General features: G+C 55.1%; 6 protein-coding genes across 6 annotated transcripts; 2 read left to right on the top strand and 4 right to left on the bottom strand.

Moving 5' to 3' along the window:
* Window positions 1–76: 76 nt before the first annotated feature.
* On the bottom strand, window positions 77–773 carry B0I36DRAFT_270365 (conidiation-specific protein 10). Its single transcript, XM_046151273.1, has 3 exons — window positions 631–773; window positions 485–572; window positions 77–398 (listed from the first exon to the last, which is right to left on the bottom strand). The coding sequence occupies exons 1-3, from the start codon at window positions 666–668 to the stop codon at window positions 300–302; spliced, it is 225 nt and encodes a 74-aa protein (XP_046011957.1). The 5' UTR covers window positions 669–773; the 3' UTR covers window positions 77–299.
* A 5,023-nt stretch (window positions 774–5,796) lies between these two features.
* B0I36DRAFT_245309 (uncharacterized protein) lies at window positions 5,797–6,396 on the top strand (the record flags this gene model as incomplete). Its single annotated transcript, XM_046150147.1, has 1 exon — window positions 5,797–6,396. One exon carries the CDS (start codon window positions 5,797–5,799, stop codon window positions 6,394–6,396), a length of 600 nt encoding a protein of 199 aa, XP_046011956.1.
* A 3,701-nt stretch (window positions 6,397–10,097) lies between these two features.
* Window positions 10,098–10,524, top strand: B0I36DRAFT_364177 (uncharacterized protein; the record flags this gene model as incomplete). Its single annotated transcript, XM_046158922.1, has 2 exons — window positions 10,098–10,113; window positions 10,184–10,524. The coding sequence occupies 2 exons, from the start codon at window positions 10,098–10,100 to the stop codon at window positions 10,522–10,524; spliced, it is 357 nt and encodes a 118-aa protein (XP_046011955.1).
* Window positions 10,525–11,065: 541 nt separating this feature from the next.
* B0I36DRAFT_375076 (integral peroxisomal membrane peroxin-domain-containing protein) lies at window positions 11,066–13,642 on the bottom strand (the record flags this gene model as incomplete). Its single annotated transcript, XM_046160331.1, has 4 exons — window positions 11,066–11,506; window positions 11,870–12,353; window positions 12,379–13,299; window positions 13,608–13,642. The coding sequence occupies 4 exons, from the start codon at window positions 13,640–13,642 to the stop codon at window positions 11,066–11,068; spliced, it is 1,881 nt and encodes a 626-aa protein (XP_046011954.1).
* Window positions 13,643–15,016: 1,374 nt separating this feature from the next.
* B0I36DRAFT_350501 (uncharacterized protein) lies at window positions 15,017–17,427 on the bottom strand (the record flags this gene model as incomplete). Its single annotated transcript, XM_046156894.1, has 2 exons — window positions 15,017–15,155; window positions 15,221–17,427. 2 exons carry the CDS (start codon window positions 17,425–17,427, stop codon window positions 15,017–15,019), a joined length of 2,346 nt encoding a protein of 781 aa, XP_046011953.1.
* A 761-nt stretch (window positions 17,428–18,188) lies between these two features.
* Window positions 18,189–19,042, bottom strand: B0I36DRAFT_326200 (uncharacterized protein). Its single transcript, XM_046154308.1, has one exon. The coding sequence runs from the start codon at window positions 18,736–18,738 to the stop codon at window positions 18,214–18,216; it is 525 nt and encodes a 174-aa protein (XP_046011952.1). The 5' UTR covers window positions 18,739–19,042; the 3' UTR covers window positions 18,189–18,213.
* Window positions 19,043–19,299: the final 257 nt, after the last annotated feature.

Below are 19,299 nucleotides of genomic sequence, written 5' to 3'. Positions count from 1 at the left end.
GCCTAATATACAACCAAATTTTTCATTATTCAGAGCACGCCGACCATATAATGCCCAGCATGAGAGGGAGAGAAATAGCGTGCAACAGGGTCAAGTCTTAACAACAGATACCTAGTGTTACGGGCCTATGGCGCTGTATGTTTGTTCTACCAACTCTCCTACCTTCAGGTAGATAAGCAGTAAAACAGCAAACTTCCAGCTCGACCACAAAAGTCTCGTACCTCAGCTCGCCCTGATTCCCTCCCGCAGCAGCAGTGTATCCACTCGTCACAATCAATACGTCTTGTGAGAGTCAATGCCTACTTGGAACCACCTTTCTTGCCTGCCTCGGACGCTCGCTCACTGCCGGGCTCGAATTTGCCTGACGAGGCCTGACCGCCCTTCGAGGCGATTTCGCGCTGTTTTCACCCTCATGTTAGCTAGGGTGGCACAGGGGAGCGCGATGGTACGGTGAATTTGCCCAGGAAAAGAGATAGCAAGGTACCTGTTTGTCTGGATCCATGCTCGCGAAACCACCGCTGTGGGAGGCCTGGCCACCCTTAGATGCTATCTCCTTGACCTCTTCGGTAGGACTGTCTCTTATGAGCGAAATCATCACGGCGTCCGTGGCGGGGCGCTGGGGGGTCATACCGGTTGGCGAAGTTACTAGGGTTATCGTTGGATGACATGCTGAGATGAATCTGATGTTGCTGGCTGGGCGGCGTTGGTTGCAATGTAGTGTTCGGTTGGGTTGACGCTTGGGTTTTGTCAGTGGGGCTGATGTTGACGATGAGTATTGCGTAAAGGATAAACGAACTGATGGTGAAGAGGCAGTTATTTAAGCTAGAGTAGCGACCTGCGGAGGGTCCACTTCGGCGTCTCCATGAAGTCATTAACTCCGCCTCTGACACAGATCTGACGAACTTCTGCAACAAACAAATAGGTTTCTCTATAAGCAGACCAGATCCTGCGGTGACGATCCTCTGACGACACTAGCCAACGGTGAGTCAATGATTGGGAGAGCTTCACTTTTACTGTGCACCAGACCTGCAGTGGTTTCAATTTCATCACTCCCGTGTAGGTGGGACATTCAGCGAATCAAGGCTCCGCCCCACATCGGGAAATTCCCTCGTATTCGATCCAGACACCATGAGCTCCGGCTGCGACGCCCAAGACTCCAAGTCCCAGGGTTCCGGCAAGTTTCGGGTACTCACGCTCGGCTGGTTGTGACTTGGGAAGCGAGGGGAATTGCCAAGGGTACAGGGCTCCCACTAGACTGACAGATCTGTCTGCTTACGTTAACCAAACAGATTATATCAGCCCGCATAAATGCATCGCCCGCCGCCCGGAAGAATGCCGCAGCGACGTCAACAATACCGAGCGCTTTAGCGGCCCTGGATTGGACAGCCTCATCTTCAGCCTGGAGGAGTCTTACAAGCACTGTAGCAGCGCTGTTCAACAGCTGCGACTGGCCCCGGATCTCATCAGGCGCTCCAGGTGAGATATGCCAGCCTTTGTCCTGGAGCGGCCCTGCAAGCGTTGTAATGTTGCTATTTGACAACCGTGACTGGCGCCCGAGCGACGCGAGAGTGCCCCCGTCGCGCGAGAACGTCACTGCATTAACCTAATCTTGATGGCCCTTGAGCGTCTGGTGGCAGTGGCTTCGATCCTGTTCTATGCTGGGCTCGACTGTGATCCATTTCGGAGCGCTGAATTGAGTGGGCGACGCTTTATTTTGGTGCAAACATGGTTGCTGGACACAAATTTGGAGGGGTGTAATACCGACATATGAGAGACAGCTAGCAATGAATCTTTGTGCATTGGTAAGAAAGGCAGACATTTGGACACTCTGATGCTATCAGGCAAGTCGGCTACGGTAACAAGATTGTAACATTGAGCAGGTAAGGTACCGGTGCTCACATAGCACCGATGAGTAAGCATTTAGAGCCCTTTAGAGTATATAAACCGAGTTTCAGTGCTCGCAGTCACTCTTTTACAGCTGTTCCATTTAGACAGACAACTATCAGTTAACGTACTCCATAAGTGGGTGGATCACCCAAGTGGATGGATCAGTCTTCGGGCACTCGTGAGATGGTGTCTAAGTTATTTCAACCACAACGCCTCAAATTGATCAAAACTATTCGGAATCCTCTTCTTCAGAGGTAGACTCAACTTTCTGACAAGTACGCGCATTATGGCCGGGCTCACCGCAGACACCACAGCGTCGTGCACGCGTTTCTGTCCTCCTCGCCCGACTACCATTTTGACTCGTTTCTACCTGTAACTGCTGCGTCGCATCAATTTGATCCTTCAAGTCCTTTGCCTGACTAATAGTTAGGGACCCTCCTTTCTGTAATTGTCTTCTTTTTGTACGGCGACGGCGGCTAAGGCGGTCATTTGCATCTCGAAGCTCGGCTAGGTCGCTCTCCATAAGGGTCTGTTTATGTACCATCATCACCATCCCCTTCTTCAGTTGCTGCAGGCTTGCAATCACTGATGATGGAGAGCTACTTTGATGTCGAGCGATGCGATTCTTGATATATTCAGTCTGTGATTCCGCCTCGATCGGGTTGTTTAGCGTCTTCGAGACCCAGGGTAGCGGTAAGCCGGTAGAGGACCTAGGCGGTGTTGGCGTCCGAAGCTTCACATCTAGCTGTGAAATCACATAATCCGGGTTATACGGTACTAGGCCAGTCGCTCGAAAGCCTGCTTGGACGTTTGACTTGGCCATTGCAGCATTGTGCGCCTTGTAAAAGGCTGGGAGGAAGTCCTCCTTTGCGATGTGCGTAATATACGCCCGCATGAGACCCTCGATTTCTTTGCCGTACGCCCGTTTCAGAGGCCTAAAGCACCCGACATTAAGAGGCTGGAGCTTATACGACGAGTAAGCAGGCATACAGAGCGTTATAATACTCTGCTGCTTGCAGAATAGCTCGAAATCGGTCGAATGGTGGCTCTCGTGGCCGTCGAGGATTAGGAGCCGGAAAGCACCCTTTGTACGACTCTTTGTATGCAAATCGAAGTGTTTCGCCCATTCTAGACCTCGCTCGTTCGTTGTCCACCCATTTTCAGAGAGTGCGATTACCCAGTCGGGCGGTAGAGGGCTGTCGGACGTCCAGGAGTCGAGGTGGACCTTGCCTGCGAAGATAATGTACGGCGGGATCGAATTGCCGGACGACCCAATGCACTGGATAGCTGTAACCCATTCCTGATTCCCTTGTTGTACGGCTCTAGGCCTTCCGCGTCGATCGGAGGTTGTAACGACAGTCTCGGCGGAGATCTTACCCATCGCGAAGCCTGTCTCATCGAAGTTGTAGATGTCGTTATCGTGGATACCGTATTTCGCGATTACGTTCCGTACGAGTGAAAACCACGCGCGATACGCGTCTGGATCTTCGCAGAGGACTCTCTTATAGTCGATTCTTCGATTGAAACGCGTACGGAGCTCAGGTCGTCGTCGTACGAAGTTTGTAGTCCAGTTCTTTCCGACGCGCGGCGCGTCGCGTTTGGTAAGGAGTCGATCCGCCATTTCTCGAACACCACGAAGGCGCGGTGGAAACGATCGCGAATCTAGGTCGATTACGTATCGTACAATGCTGTCCTCTTCGTAAGAGGTCAGTTTCTTACAGGGTGGTCTAGTATCTCGTTGCGAAGGTCGGCCGTAGTGTCGTCGTCGAAGGGTTGAGAAGGGTACATTGTAGATCTGTGCAGCCTTACGTAGGCTTAATTTTGGGTTCGATTGAAGCGCACGAAGTGCGAGAACCAGGTCACTTTCGATTGATTGTCGTCCCATCACTAGAAGTTGAGAAAATGATGAAGGAAGAATACCCGTACGCAAATGGCGGGGGGCTGATCCATCTACTTGGGTGATCCACCCACTTGTGGAGTACGTTTACCACTATTGAAATCACTTATTCTGAGCTCTCTCGAGCGCAGGAACGTTATTTGAACGAAACGTCGCAAAGATGAAACGGGTATAGTACCTACTTTAACAAGCTTAAGGGTTTCTAGAACAACATTCTTTAGTCGGCTAGTAGCTTAGACTAGAAACTCCGGATATATAGGATACCCCTTTACTCTTACTACCCTACTCCCGCACCTTACCCTTCACAGAACAGCCCTTACGAGACCTTACTACTCGTGGCCTATACGTAATTAATTTAGTCTCCTACCCAGCCGAGTGTCACAATCCAGTCCCTGGGTCAGTCAGAGCACTGGGCTTCGGGATTGCTGTCCTAGAAGTAGGTGAAGCTGTCGCAATATCACAACTGTCGAATATCGTTCGTCTCTTGGGTTTGCCGTGTTTCTGGGAAGAGATACCGCTCTCGTCGATTGAGTGACTGGTTCAAGTGATGTGTGAGAATGATACTTATATTGATCGCTGAAGTACAAAGGTAATGACTGTGGCTATGGGAATCCTCCACCCTATATATCCTTTGTCCTCCAGCTCCAGGGCGTTCCTGCGACGTCCCCTTGGAGTCGTGCGCGGTGCCGCACCATGGTGGTGCGGCGCCGTGCCGTTGTAGTGCGGTGCCATTCTCCCAAGTCTTGGCACCGCTCCCTACCTGCTGAGTCATGAGGTTCCTTATGTAATCCTGCCTTCCGCATGACCTGCCCTTGTCCCTGGCCCGATCCTGCGACCTTGTCTGTCTGCCTGCAGCCCAAACAATCGACGTGTTGGCTTGGGTCGTCACAATACGTTACCGCCGTATATAATACCTACTATACGCGCTAGTCTAAGGTAACCGCACGATATATACAGCGTTACAGGCTATATAAAAAGCAGCTTAATAACGTACTCCTTACGGCCGATAGAGCGATCATCTATAACCGTCGTGCTCGGGCTATACCGCTAGTCAGCAAAGGTATGTGTATAATATAGCGCCTAGCAAGCGGCGCTATATCACGGTTAAGCGTAAGCACACGGATATAGAGAGCTAAAGGGATACCTATAAGACACTCTTTGACGCCCTTACAGTTAAGCGCGAGACCGGGGTAGCTAAGATCGTCCGGCGCATCCGTCGGGGTACCGACATCGACTCGAACCTACGCTATAACGAGCACGGCTCGACCTCCTATACCAGCTGCATTTCGGCCCGGACACCCGCATACAGTACATGCTCTCTTATAGCTTGCTGCCCTTGTGAGTTGCGCTAAAAATAGCTTTGCTGCATGCGCCATGGCGCATTGTACACACAAACAGCCATAAGGGCGTATTAAGCGTACATGTAGTGATTTGTATATAGCTGCGCATGATGTACACGAGCACAAAAATTGTGTAGCACGATGAGCCTCGGTGATCGTGGAAATACAACACCAAGAAGTACCAAAGCTTTGGAGTACGACATGGGCCCGAGTCCTTGACTAGACTGCTTTATAGCGCTGTGGCTGTTGCCCATAGGGCTCGTGGGTATTGCCCTGATAAACCCCCTAGCGGAGCGGGCCCGCCGAAGACTCTAACCTAACCAGCCACTTGCACCCCGCTCCTGCCGTTTCACCCCCAGATCAACGCGCACGGAGATTGCCGTGGCTGCATTTTCAAGCAGGCAGTTCCTGTGCTTTCCCCACTCGCGCTGTCGTCATAATCACGTCACGGCCGGCCAGCGTTGCTTACCTGTCCGGCTGCGCGTTGTTGCTACACTCACGCACTGACAAGCCGTACCTTGCCAACCCACCTCGACCTGGATGGTCCTTGATGGCAACTCCAGCCATTTGGACGCCCCTTTATCTGCGACAGACGACGGCTTTATTATGGACCTTGGGCCCGAGATGTACAATATGCCCTTGCAGCCATACGACGCAATGCCCTTCGGCACCATGATCGCCTCCCAAATTTCGAATACTGCTCTAGACGACAACGCCTCGAGCATACACTCGTGGCTAACGTCCCTACCCAGCGATCTTACCACCTTTTCCGACATTACCACCGCGTCGATACATACTAACCCTAGGGGAATTACGCCGGAGCCTTTGTCGTCAGCACTTAGGTGCCATAGCTACCACCACCTTCAGCAGCAACACAGCTCGGAGATACCGCAGCTCGCCGGCACGAAACGCAGGCATAGCGAGATTCACTTGCACAGCACAAAGTCGCCAGATATAACGGCAAGCTTCGCGTCGCAGTCTACGCCGTCAGATACAACGGCCCTTCCAAGCCGTAATAAGAAGAAGACGATACGCGAGAAGAACCGAAGAGCTGCGACCAAGTATCGCAACAAGACGAAGTGTGAAATTACAAAGCTTCAGGAGACAGAGAAACAGCTCTCTAAGAAGAACAATATCCTAAACGCCCACGTCAAGGAATTACGCGATACGACCCTCGTTCTCAAGACGGAGATCCTGCGGCATGGCACTTGCAAGGACCAGGTCATTCATGATTACATCTTGAGGAAGGCTAGGGAGTTAAGTCTAGATTAGGAAAGAGCCAGTTCATATACCTCTTTCGAACCAGGCGGTGCAATCTCGAGCCCTTGTTTGGCTGCAGCCTGCGAAGCAGAGCACGGGCTGGCGGGGCTGCGGTTGTCACTTCGCAGGTTAACTACCTCGAGTGAGACAGACATTCTGACACGTCATGCAAGCCGACGTGATGCAGGCACCTCCATAGGCTCGAAGAGGCACAAAGCAAATAACGAATGAGAATTTGGATGCAAGCAGCTACACACACCACTGACACCCTGTGACGATTCTACTCTTCTGCAACAGATCGATGTCGCTCAGCCATTATTTTTATTTCCAACGGGACGAGTCGTCCAGATTTAAATGTGGTTGGGATTTCCAGAGTCTGCTGTCAGTCTTAAGGCGTCGAATCTATCTCTCAAGCTAACCTTGTCCACGATGCTCATACCATCGATGTCGACGCTGAAGCCGACAGGCTCTGGCGGGTAAGTGTTAGGCGCGGAATCGAGTTTGACACCAATGACGTCCTCCAGGGACTGGCAGAGTTATAGCTTCGGCCTCATGGGATAAGACGGTACACCGGCTCTGCAACACCGCAACAGGCGCGCACCAGCAGACCCTCGAGGGCCACGGTGACGTGGTAAAGGCATTAGCCTTCTTGCCAGACGGTCAGTTGGCAGCCTCAGCGTCAAAGGACAAGACAGTGCGCCTCTGGAACATGGTAACGGGCACGCAACTCCAGACACTCCCGCTAGGCCTTACTGAAAGTCTTGCTTTCGGCACATCATCCAGCACATCGTTATTACCGATTTTGGAGCCATCGATGCACTTACAAACTCTTTAACAGGCGAATCGCTATCGCCGAAGGGAATGAATGGTCTTAGCTCCAGATACCTCTAGTCTTAGCCTTAGCCTGGGAAAAGGTAGATTATAAAAGAGGGTTAAAAGATCATATGGCTCCCTATCGAGTACAGACCAACATCGTCAGCCGTACGAGGCTCAATGATCTTCATTGGCTGTTCGTCGGGGCATGCCATCCGCATTATAGTATAGCTACAATAATATGCGCTCGCAACGTTATACGATCATAAGTAGCGAGACTCTTCGCCCCATTTATTACATCCTCACAAAGCGAGCCACAGGAACTATCTGGGAGAGTGATTTTTATTCATCTTTCATACTTAAGGGTAGCTAGTATCTCCCATACTTAATTCTTTTGCATTTACCTATGATACGATCTGGGTCAAGCTCACATAGCTACGTAATATATAGCATAAGCCAGCAGCTAAGTCTAATTAAAGGCCTAGCCAAATTACTAAGTCGATTCCCCATTGAGAAGCTTGTCACAAAACGTAGCAGTCGTAGGAGGCGGCCTCTCTAGCGTTTTCGTTGTCCCGGAAGTTGCTTAGTTATGATGGACAGTGAAATGGCCAGCCACTTTGAGTATTGTTCCCATCGCCAGCCAGTGAAGGCCAAAAATGGTATTCGTTGTCGTGTAACAAATCTTTCCAGGCCACAGAGTACGTATCTTCACACCACTCACACAATCTGCGTAGGGCACACGGTAAGGCGTAGCAGTCCGTGGCGGAAGCAGTTGAACCAAGAGATACCCGATCATAAATCACCACTGTGCCAGTGAGTTGTTCGGTGGCACCTGATGGCTGATAGAAATACAGCTTAAGATCCCATCTGGAGCTCTAACCACGATTAGATGAAACGTCCGGATATCGGTTTGGGGAAGCTCGTTTCCCTGGAGCGACTGGACGGAGTTGTGACGACCGGAACCAACAAGGGGTTGTCTGGGCTGCGGGAGCAGGACAGACAAGGCTGCATGATCGGGCCATGGACAAGGGCAGACATGCGGAGGGTTCAGGGCGATTACCTAAGGGAACCAGCTTAGTCATAAAAGCGGGGACAAGGCACAAGCCGACGCTTGGCAGTCGGCTTGCGACACCATACTATCTGCCAGCGACACCGTGCTGTCGCAACGCGACCGGGAGGCGTCGCGAGGACGACGAGACGATGAAGGACAAAGACGTATATAGCCTGGAGGATTTCCTAGACAGACAGTCCTTACCTTTGTACTTCAGCGATCAATCTAAGTATCATTCTCACCCATCACTTGAACCAGTCACTCAATTGACGAGAGTGGTATCTCTTCCAAGAGACACGGCCAACACCAAGAGACGAACGATATTCGACAGTTGTGATATTGCAAGAGCTTTACCTACTTTCAGGACAGCAACCCCGAAGCCCGGTGCTCTGGCTGACCCTAGAGGCCGGATCGTGACAGGAGTATGCAACTGTGACAACCCGACCAATAGGTCGCAAGATCGGGCCACGGACAAGGGCAGGTTATGCACGCGGAGCAGACGCATCCCAATGATTACGTAAACATCTCATTAGGTCAGCAGACAAGGGTGGGTATATCGGAGCGCAGTATGTCCAAATGTATCCATAGAAAACTTAACGTAATCCACAAGCAACCCGGCCACACAAGCAACCCGGCCACCATTTAGGTACTCGTACAACAATGTATAAGTTAAATCAACCACAACGCCTTAAATCAATTGAAACTATTCAGAATCCTCTTCTGCCTGGCTAATCGTAAGGGATCCTCCTTTCTGTAACTGCTTTTTCTTCGTACGACGACGGCGGCTGAGGCGGTCATTTGCATCTCGAAGCTCGGCCAGGTCGTGGCGCATAAGCGTCTGCTCATGCACCATCAACGAGATTCCTTTGTTCAGCTGCTGTAAGCTTGCAATAATTGACGAAGGAGAGCTACCTTGATGTCGTACGATGCGGTTTTTAATGTATTCCGTCTGCGATTCGGCCTCAATCCGGTTATTTGGCGTCTTCGAGACCCATGGTGGTGGCAGGCCAGCAGAGGACCCAGGAGGTGTCGGCGTATGAAACTTCATATCTAGCTGCGAAATTACATAATTTAGGTCGTACGGTACTAGGCCTGTCGCTCTGAAGCCTGCCTGGATGTTTGATTTGGTTATTGCAGCGTCGTTAGTCCGTTTGACTTGGCCACACTAAACTGCCAGTCCGCCTGACTTGGCCAAACGAAACTATCAGGCTGCCTGAGAAACGCAAACTGAACTTGTTCGTCTGTTCATTATGGCCAAACCAAACCAACAGTGCAAATTGTGGTCTACACTATTAGTCTGAACAAAATAACCCGACTTGCGGCCTGCCCCTCCTCGTACCTGCCACGCTGTCTCCAAAGGTCCCAACGCCTTCGTCGAATTGCCTCACCCGCCCGCCTTGCTAATCCCTTTCCTGAATACTAAGCATTGGAGATGGTGCCGGCGGCTGCCGTACATAGCGACACTAAACACACTTAGACAACCGCGCATCTAACAAAGCAGAAAGTTTACCTCTGATGGGACTATCAGACAGACAAGTATTGACGCTAAAGTACGAGATCAGACGTTGTAAAGGTACGAGGCACGGGGCAGTAGTTCACAGTGAGAGCCTCATCAAATAAGGAGACATTCTGCACACTTAGAGCATAATTCCAAATAAGCAGCCATTCAAGACCAACAGTGTATACCCAGGCCGAAGAGCACGGCGCTGATGATGGCAAGACAATTCACCACACTACGCATCAGTGGTTTCCACCGCCGACTATGGCTATTGCTGCATGGCAGCAGTAGTGAGCAATGGTCTCGGCACAGTATAGCCGTGTTCGGCAGCTCGAGTTGAGGTAGCCGCGCATGGTGGCCTCTAGATGTACGTCAGCCTGCACGACCCGGAGGGCAAAGCGCTCCGGCGGCGCATTGAGCGGCGCTATCTCACCCAGCTCACCACGGGCTGCGGGAAGCGCTGGTGCCGCAACGAGTGGTGCAAACGGGGCGGCACAACCTCGGCGCCGAGCCCCTCCCCAAGACCGGCGGCAGCGGCGTGGCCGCGGTGCTGCCCGTCATACGCCCGCTCGTAGAGAACATCCGGCAGCCGCACGTGCCCATGTTCTTCTGCGTCGACGAGGCGAACCAGCGGCGCCACGCGGTCGCCGAGATGCTCGCCGCCGAGGGCGGGTGGGATCTCGAGTGGTGCGTCGCGGCGTGCGAGGCTGAGGGGGTTGACGCGCTGGACCGGGTGCGGGAGTGGCTGGCCAACTGGGCGCCCATGAAGGCAGCGTGAATGTGTCATGGTGTCGGATCTTGCGTACTTTACAGAGTAGATACACGCCGCGGTATGTACACCAGGCTATAATATATACAACTAAATGAAACAGAACGAGGCAAAGATAGAAAATATTAATTCAGTGGGCGGCCGCGCCTTGTCCCCCGAGCGAGCGCATTCTCCACGTAGTCGAGCGGCATGTTGTTACACGTGATTCTACTTCCCCACACTGAGTGAGACTCCCCAAGATGGTTACAATAGCGACCAACGTCTCGCGCACACCACGAGGAAGTATCTATCAGCCAGCCAGCCCTCCAGTCAGCCAAGCCCGTATAACCGGCCAACGTGACAGGACAAACACCAACACGAGCAGAACGGTAACAGCAATTTCTTTCATCGATTAACCAGACGAAAAAAAAAAAGGCAAAGGCAGTGAGCCAAAGAACAACGAGCGATGTGATATTAAACGAAGATGGTATCTCCCATTCCAATAATTCAGAAACCAGCTCCCCTGTGCCAGATGAAACGAATCCCAAGTGCTCAGGTTCACCACAAAAACCTACTCCAGCCCCATCTGCACGTCGTCGCCGACGCCCCAGCTCCCGAGCTCCTTGTGGTGGCCCTGGATCTCGAACTCCAGCGCGGGCGTGAGGCTGCCGAACCCGCTGTCGTCGTCCGTGTAGTCCCGCTCCGTCCGGCCCAGGCTGCTCGCGTTGCTAGTGCGCCGCGGCCTGCTGCTGCTGCTGTTCCCACTACCTTTCCCACCGCTCCCGCTGCCGGTGCCGGTGCTGTTATCATTGGTGTGGGAGGATGTGGAGGACTGCTGCTGGTGATTCGACACGCTGCCGCCCGTGGCCCGCCTGCGCAACGTCGGCGTGGGGAAGCGGAAGCGCGACTTTGTCGAGGCTGTACTACTCCCCGCTGCATCGTTGTTGCTATCATTATGATGGAACGTCTTGGACCTCTCTACCTCGGGCGAGGACGCCAGCGAGCCGGAGCCCTGGTTCGGCAGCGACGACGACACTCCCCGGCCCCGTCGGGCCCGTGCTGTGCCGCAGACGACCGCCGCCGGCCGACCGAGCTGGACCGCGGCGGGAGCGCCGGCGGGGGAGGCGACGTCGCGGACGTGCTGTTGCTGCTGTCGGCGCCGGCTTGGGCCTGGTCCTCCGCGGCGTAGTCGTCCTCGGTCTTCTCAACGAGCTCGGCGTCGCGGTACTACTTCCTCCTGCGCGTCCAGCGACCCCACCCGTCGAGGCCGCGACGGCCAAACTGCCACTGTTTGTTCGCCGAGACCGTAGTCAGCATCTCGTAATCACATAGCTTCCTGTATACACAGCAGAAATAACATTGTGATAAAACGTACCTTGTTGTCATAGTAGATCCATCCCATCTTGCCCGCCTCCGTGTCATAATCCGTGACCTCCGGGTCCGGCACGCCGTCCACGCGCCACCGGCTCCCCTCCACCCATCGCCACTTGGCCGGCGCGTCCTCGACCTCGGGCAGCTCGAACGCGTCCTTGGACGGCAGGGGGTTGTTCTGCTCGTCCGTCCACGCGGCGCGCTCGTACGTGAATAGGCTACTCGTCCAGCCTAGCGCGACCCAGCGGCGCTGGTTCTCGTATAGGATGAACGTGAACCGGACGCCCGGGTCTTTCGACTGTGGCCGCCGGCGCCCGCGTTGGAGGGCCGCGGTGAGCGCGGATGCGGCGTTACTGGGGTGCTTCTTTGACGATGACAACGACGTTGAGGAGCCGTTATGGGCGTTGGCGGCGGCGGAAGTGGCGGCGATGGTCGGCCGGTCGAACTCGAGCCCGGTGATCCAGCCGGCGATCTGGCGCACCGCGGCGCTGCGCGGGCGGGGAATGCCAGGACAGCAGGATCGTGCCGACGATCAGCGCGACGCGCTTGGTGGTGATGATGCGCCAGGGCGGGAGCATCAGGGCGATCCAGAGGGGCGTGATGGCGAGCAGCCGGACAAACAGCGTCGTGAGCGCCGGGCGCGTGGTCGCGCTGGTAGCTGTGCGCGAGGTCGAGAGGAAGTCGGTCATCTCGAGCAGGGGCTCCAGGAGGATATTGCACCGCGTCGTGAACACCTTAAGAGTCTCGACGATCTCGTCCAATGTCTTCTGGTGCCGCGTGCTCGTCGCCTCGCTGCCGGCGCGCGTGTGGCCCGTCGTGCTGGCGGGATCGCCGGCCCCGCCAGCGCTGTTCTTGCCGCCCTTGCTCTTATTGTTGTTGGTGTTCCCACTGCTGCCGAGGCCGCCGGTGTGGCTGTTGAGGTTGCTCGGGTGCTCTGCCCAGCCGCTGCTCGAGAGGGGGCTGTAGCGCCGGCTGTACATGCCGCCGATCAGGGCAAGGACGGTGACGATGGGACCCGCGAGGCGGACGAGGATGTCGCCATAGAGGACGGCGGCCCAGAAGGCGACGAGCAGGAGGAAGCTCTCCCAGGGGTCGCCGGTGGTCCATGTGAGCAGCCCCGCGAGCTTGTTGAGCGGGAGGAGGAAGAGATGGCTGTAGGCGAGGGCGCGGATGACCTGGGGCGGGGTGACGAGCAGGAGAGGCGACTTCTGGTGGACGAGGATGGTGGAGCGGCGTTTGGCGGCGGAGGAGGCGGTGGCTAGGTGTGCGGGCGAGAAGGAGGCGTAGGTGGGCGGCGCGTAGTAGGGGAGGACGGCCGCGGCCGACGACGAGGTGGGCGTGTCATGATGCGAGTTGTGTGTGGTGGTGGCGTCGAGGTCGGAGTTGCGTGGGAGTCGGATTTGGGGTCGACATGTGGTCCATCCAGGGAGTCTCCTGCGGGCGCGGGGGGACGTGCGGCTAGGGGTCAGTCTGGCGAATGTCGCTCCATGCAATGCACAAGAAGGGGGCTTTTATGTCTGGGGATGGACGGGGATTCCTTGGGGGGAGGGAGGGAGGGAAGGATGTTGTGCAGGTGTGCTGGTACAGTGCTGTCGTCGGGCAGTGGGGATCTGGAGAGGGAGCCGTGGTGCAGCAATGACGTGGGTTGGGTTGGGGCTGGCCGGCGATCAAGGCAGCACTAGACTGCCATGCAAGGACAGGACTGGACTCACGATGGCAGCCATCAAGGCAGACTTGTTGACCAGAGCTGCTCCAGCTCAATGCCGCTGCTGGTCATGTGCGTGTGCGCGCGCAGGCGCAACGCGTCGAGTCGCGCAGTCAGCAGCGCGCCTGTCCTTGTCGCAGCGCGCAGATGGTGTCGACCTGCTTCTCGAGAAATAGGTGGTGACAATGTCGCAAAAGACAGAACAAGAAGCCGGAATGACAACGAGGAGATGAGAGAGCGAGATGGATGTCTGTGTGTGTGTGTGTGTGTGTGTGTGTGGCGTGCTCCCTTGCCCGTCGATCAGCAGGTCCTCGGCACAACAACACTTTCCCGAAGGGTCTCTGTTCAAGGTTGCCCGTCTCTTCGCCGTCGTTGTTGCTCGGATCTTTGCACAACATGAATCGGAAGCCGGACGGCAGAAGAAATGTCATGAGCGAGAGATGCCGGGCAGCCCCCACTCACCGGAGCCCACCGTCAGATGTCAAAATGTCAGGACCCAGCAAGGTGGGAGAGGAGAGAGCTCCCGCAGGCAGCCAAGCCAGGAATGCGGGGCGTCCGTCACATGCCGACCATGTAGTGTACTTTGCGAGCTGGCCTCTGGCTGCAACTACCAACAACCTCACTGCATTCGTGTCTTACAAACTGCTATCGGGGTATCTGGCTATCAAGGAAACAATGTGCAACGCAACAACTGGCTTTTCTCCCTCTTCTGAGCGTCACTCGACCAGCGCCTCCAGGCTCGGGTTGACCTGCTGTATCCACTGCACAAACCGCCGCGACTGCCGCTTGCCACTCTCTCCCTGGCTGCCCGGCCCAGACCCAAACACCAGGTGCATCGCCTCCTCCTTGTTCTCGGCCGGCACAAGCACCATCTTGTAGTTGTCCGTCCCGTAAGGCTGCCGCATAAACGTCCGTATCACACTAGGCCGGACTGCAACCTCGACAGCGCTGTCTACCGACATTAGTACGTCGCCCTCGCTTACGACCTTGATACTCGGGACGTCGGCGCTAGTCTTCTCCCAGTAGGTTGTTCCGCGGCTGTAGAGTTGCAAGGTAAACTCGATATGCGGGTGTGCCGTAGCAGACGGCGCTGGTGATGCTGATGCTGACGCTGATGCTGCAGCTGATATTGCTGACGCTGCTTCTCGCAACATGCTGTCCCACCTGGGGGGTTGCGGCAGCCCCGACGTCTGGATGTGTGGCGCCGCCGCAGCTCTGCCAGTGTCGTCAAAACCAGACTTGGGGCTGCTGGCGCTTACAGGCGTAGGTCCGTCGTCTGGTTTTGCCGCTGCAGCCGTGCCAGTAAAACCATCAGCACCTGTGTAATCTTTATCGATTGTAGTTGAATGAAGCACTAGGTCTTCCGGCTTACTAGCCGGCTCAGCGCTATCGCGAAGAGACTGAGACTTTGTTATCGGCTCTTCTGATATAGCCTCGTCCAAAGCGCTATCCCCCTGCGTAAACGCAGACGCAGACGGGAGACATGTTGGAACGCTTGCTGGGCTCGTAGTCTGGCTCGCCTGGATTGAAGGACTTGTCTGCGGTCTTTGGAGCAACTCGGTGCCAGTAGTCTGGGCGGCCTCGGCTAGCAAGGCTGGTCGCATATGTAATGCCTCTTCCGAGAGTACCTGAGCCTGGGACATGCCAGACCTCACATTCGCGGGTGTGCCTCTCAGTCGACCAGAGGAGGCTGTCACAAGTACCGTATCGCCCTTATCGGTGCTGCGGGTCGAGATAAATGACTTCCGATAGGCCTTCGAGGGCGAGGCCGTGTCCGCCATGTCGAGGTCAGGATCGGCCGTTTCCTGCGAATCGGTGTAGTCCTGATCTCCTGGGATTTCGCCTGCCGTCTCTAGCAGTTTTTTTAGCTCTGCATCTTGGGACGTCTCGCAATCGAGACTAGAGTCCGAGTCGTCCATATCCATGGCTTCACTACCGCCATCGACGTCCTCCTCGGGGTTAGTTATCTGCACAGACTGCTCTAGAGTCGTAGCGACGGAAGGCGATCGCGTGTAGGGAATCTGGGGAGAGCTCTCGTCTTGGGGAAGGTTAAGACGAGCCTCATCGAATGTTGCCCCTGGTTGTACTGTCTGACGTTCTTTCCATGTAGTGAACCCCTCTCTGCGGGCGATCCATCTACGGACCTCGAGCTGTTTCTTTCGCTCCTTTTGATCCTGCAGATCCTCGTAGAGGGGATACCTCTTCAAGCTGCGGCCGAATATCCATGCGGCTGACTTTTGTGCATCGAAGAAGAGAACGGGGAATTTGCGCGACGCAACCTTGGGGCCGCCATCCTCATATCCGTCTTCCCAACCGATGATCTTCTCGACTGGCTGGTCGTATTGATAACAACCCGGCGGGTCACCCCCTGCGTCGAGGAGCTGGGTGTCGTTGAGTGTCCCGCCAAGTCCGCTGTCCGCCTGAGAATCCCAGTCCAGGATCATGACGGGATAATGAGTAGCACCATTTCCAGTACCCCATTTCGCCTGGTAGATGTGGAACGTCTTAGGGTAAAATATGCCGTTAGCCCACGCCGAGGGCGGTGTCGTGATGTCCTTCGGTCTGTCACCGGGGGCTGGAGCCGAAGGCTTGGGAGTAGATGGTGTTTGCATCTGTGCTTTGGCTGCTGGAGGCGCGGGCGGCTTCGCTTGTGGCGGCTTCTTTGGCGGCAAGAACTTTGACCTTTGGTTCTGGGGGATATGCCCTGACTCGAACTTTTTCTCGACCTTGCGATTGTGCTCGGTTTTGAGCTGATCGTTACAACCTGTGACAAGATAGCCTAACAATTCGACAGCACGAGGCCAACTTTTTTTAGGCTCGCCGTGGAGTGGGCTGAACAGGTGTTTGGCAGCGCCACCGATGGGCAACTTGTACTTGAAATGAACACTATGCTCCTTGCAGAACAAGATGTAGTAGTTGCCACATCCTGGAGGATATTCTACGATGGTGTCGTAGTGCATCTGGTTGTTCGCTACCTCGTCGAACGTGATCGTTCGATCTGTCAGTGGTGTAGCATGGGACGCCTTGAGGCTGTGCTTCTTCTTCTTCTTCTTCTTGTGATCCGGTTGTCCATTTTGGTCGCCAGCTGGCTTCGCTGGCACAGCCTGCGGATTGCTGTGCTCCTTCGGCCGCTTTGCTGCTGGCTGCTGTTGGAGCTCGGTGGAGGCAGGACGTTTATTTGAGTTCATGTCCTTCGGCGCCTCATCAGTATGATTGTAGGCCGATGACGCAGCGCTGCGTAGTTTGTCGTCTGCTGTTTGCGGTGCCTCGCTCGGCGCGATGGCAGAAACCGCTGGCGTGGAAGCTGGCTGCTGGCTTTCCCTGGCCGTCTGGTCCTTGCTGATAGGTGCCGCATCGGCCACCGCGTCGGCCAGGTCTTCAGGTCGAGTCTCTGGCAACGGTGCTGGGGAGACCACTTCTATGCTGTCTAGCAATATGCTGTTGCATCTGGAAGTGTCTTGTGGAACGGCCGAGATAGACGAGGGCATGCTGGCCGGTGGGGGTGCTGGAGATGTATGTGGTTCGACGTGCTGGTTGCTCTTTTCAGGGTCCTCTGGCTCCTTTTTGTGGCCCTGCATGTACTGTGTAAGTTTGTCCTCATAGATCCCCTGTGCCTTTTCCCGCCTCAGGTTCTTGTTGTCGCAAATAATCTTGAGAAGCTCAACGTAGAGTGTGGGATTCGTCCCGAGAAACTGCATGATCAGGTCGTGGTTCTTGTCGTACAGGTCGGAGGCAGCCCTCTCATTGAGATGCAACTCTTTGGACCAGCGGGCAATTTCGGCAGCCTGCTGAAAGGCGTCGTGGTCTTCCTCGCCTTGTGGGGGAACCCCATAGGCTTGATGTTTTGGGCCGTCCATGCTAGCGGTGGCGGACGCGTGCTACTGGTCCGTGGCTACTGGCGAAGAGAGCCTGTTTGGGGTACCGTCTTGTGTGAGCGACGATGAAGAACCTCAGGTGTGTTCCAGTGTAGAGATTGTTGTTAGGGAAACAGCTCTTCGGGGATGATGGGTCGCTCCTTCCTTGCAAAGGGGTGCATTGGTAGATACCTGAGGCAACTGCAACCTCCTCTGTTTCTCGTCGAAAAGCAAACGGGAAACGGTTCGCATGCCGGCATGAACCCTTGACGAGGACTGCAGTATGCAAGGTCGAGTCCCGGGCAATCATTTGCGAGACCTTGAGCTCGCAAGTGATGTGCCGGGCGGTCGACAAGTCTTGGCGTTCTTGCTGACTGGACGGACGGCGCCAGCATGCATGCCTCTGAGATATGCACAAAGACCCTTGGGGAAGCTGGCGACTGGAGGCCGTGATCAGTCACTTTCTGATCGCAACTCAGCTTTGGACGAGCCTCGCTCTTGTTCGCTCCTGTTGGTGTGGGAAAGGGCGGCAAGGAGCGGAAAAAACGGTGGTGATCCTGGTATGCTCGTTTATACACAGGGGTGTGGGCGCATGTTGGCGCCCAACAGGTTCTGAACCCCGCCCGCCAAGGCCACTTGAGGGCGGCTCGCAGGGTAGGTCCTCTTGCTGGCCTGTCGGATTGCAGCCGGCCACGTCCCAGGTCCACCATGTCCCTTGTTCGTTTGTGATTACAGTTCTCTTCTACCTACCGCCGTCGTCATGTGACAATCTTTACTACGATCCTGTACCTAGCCCCAAGAGGGTGGCTTAGAGAGGATGTTGGGGACGTTGGTAGCCTCTTTTGTATATTCGGAATACATCACGACCTGTATCAGTGGCAGAACGAAAGCAACCGTCTTATCCCCAGTTAAACTCCATAGCAACATCTCCCACCTCACCACAGAGTACCCATACCCAGCATCATCATCCTCTTCATCGCCAGCAACACCACCATCACTACACTGTCTCTGGACCTGTCCACCACGCCCGCCACGACCACTGTCGGCATCTCCGTTCCTCCCGCCCTTGCCACTTCTCCATCCAAGCCGCCGTACCGCAAAGTCCCTCAGCTGCGCCATCTGCTGCTCGCGGAGCTCCGTACACGCGAGGCACTCTTCCCTGCGCGACTCGTCCTCGACACGGCTGGCCCCCGCGACGCAGCGGCCGAACTTGCCCTTCCGTCGGGCATCGCGGCACCATTGTTTCGTCGAGGTCTCGGACAGCTGCTCCCCGCATGCAGAGCACACGTAGAGGACGCAGATGTCGCGGCACATTGTTTCGGTATGTGTGGTGGAGGTGTTTATATGTGGAGAGGGCGTCTTAAGGAGTTGATGAGGTCTTTGTGGAGTTGTGGGCTTGAGATGATATGTTCGAATGGAGATTATAATGTTGTTCGGCGGCCGCAGGGTGTGCGCACCGAGTGACGCTTGGCTCCTCGGTACAGGTGTTGCCCGGAGGAGTTTGGCCACTTCAACGAGAGAAAACGATGGTCCGTAGGAAGACTAAATAACATCTTAGGGTAAGCAGGCCTATAACGAATAGAATCCACACAGACCTCCCTCAGGAAACCAAATCAGGATATGTCCACCACGTGTAACTCGAGACGGCGCATTGTCCGTGCGCTATCCGGATTCATCCGGAATTCAGAGTTCGTGCTTCCCTTTGATCCCAGCCACATTGTGCAACCACATCCCATCTAGATTCCCTGCATGAGCTGAGGTGCGACGACAAACGGTTTCGTGCTATGCAGGGACCCAAAAGTGGAGTGGTGGTCATGGAATGTCAAAATGAATTCGGCGTCGTAAGTTGCCACGGCGGACCCTGGCATCAAGTCA

The sequence above is a fragment of the Microdochium trichocladiopsis genome, assembly GCF_020744255.1.
Source record: "Microdochium trichocladiopsis strain MPI-CAGE-CH-0230 chromosome Unknown B0I36scaffold_6, whole genome shotgun sequence".
Classification (NCBI taxonomy): Eukaryota; Fungi; Ascomycota; class Sordariomycetes; order Xylariales; family Microdochiaceae; genus Microdochium; species Microdochium trichocladiopsis.
Note: the sequence above shows the minus strand (reverse complement) of the source record. Positions and strands in the feature narration are given on the sequence as shown.

What these genes read in the sequence shown, in the direction of transcription:
- B0I36DRAFT_270365 (XM_046151273.1), bottom strand. Translation starts at nt 668, where the DNA reads ATGTCATCCAACGATAACCCTAGTAACTTCGCCAACCG. An exon ending in CCTAGTAACTTCGCCAACCG is followed by an intron (nt 573 to 630) that starts GTATGACCCCCC and finishes CATAAGAGACAG; the next exon opens with TCCTACCGAAGAGGTCAAGG. An exon ending in GCATGGATCCAGACAAACAG is followed by an intron (nt 399 to 484) that starts GTACCTTGCTAT and finishes GGGTGAAAACAG; the next exon opens with CGCGAAATCGCCTCGAAGGG.
- B0I36DRAFT_326200 (XM_046154308.1), bottom strand. Translation starts at nt 18,738, where the DNA reads ATGTGCCGCGACATCTGCGTCCTCTACGTGTGCTCTGCATGCGGGGAG.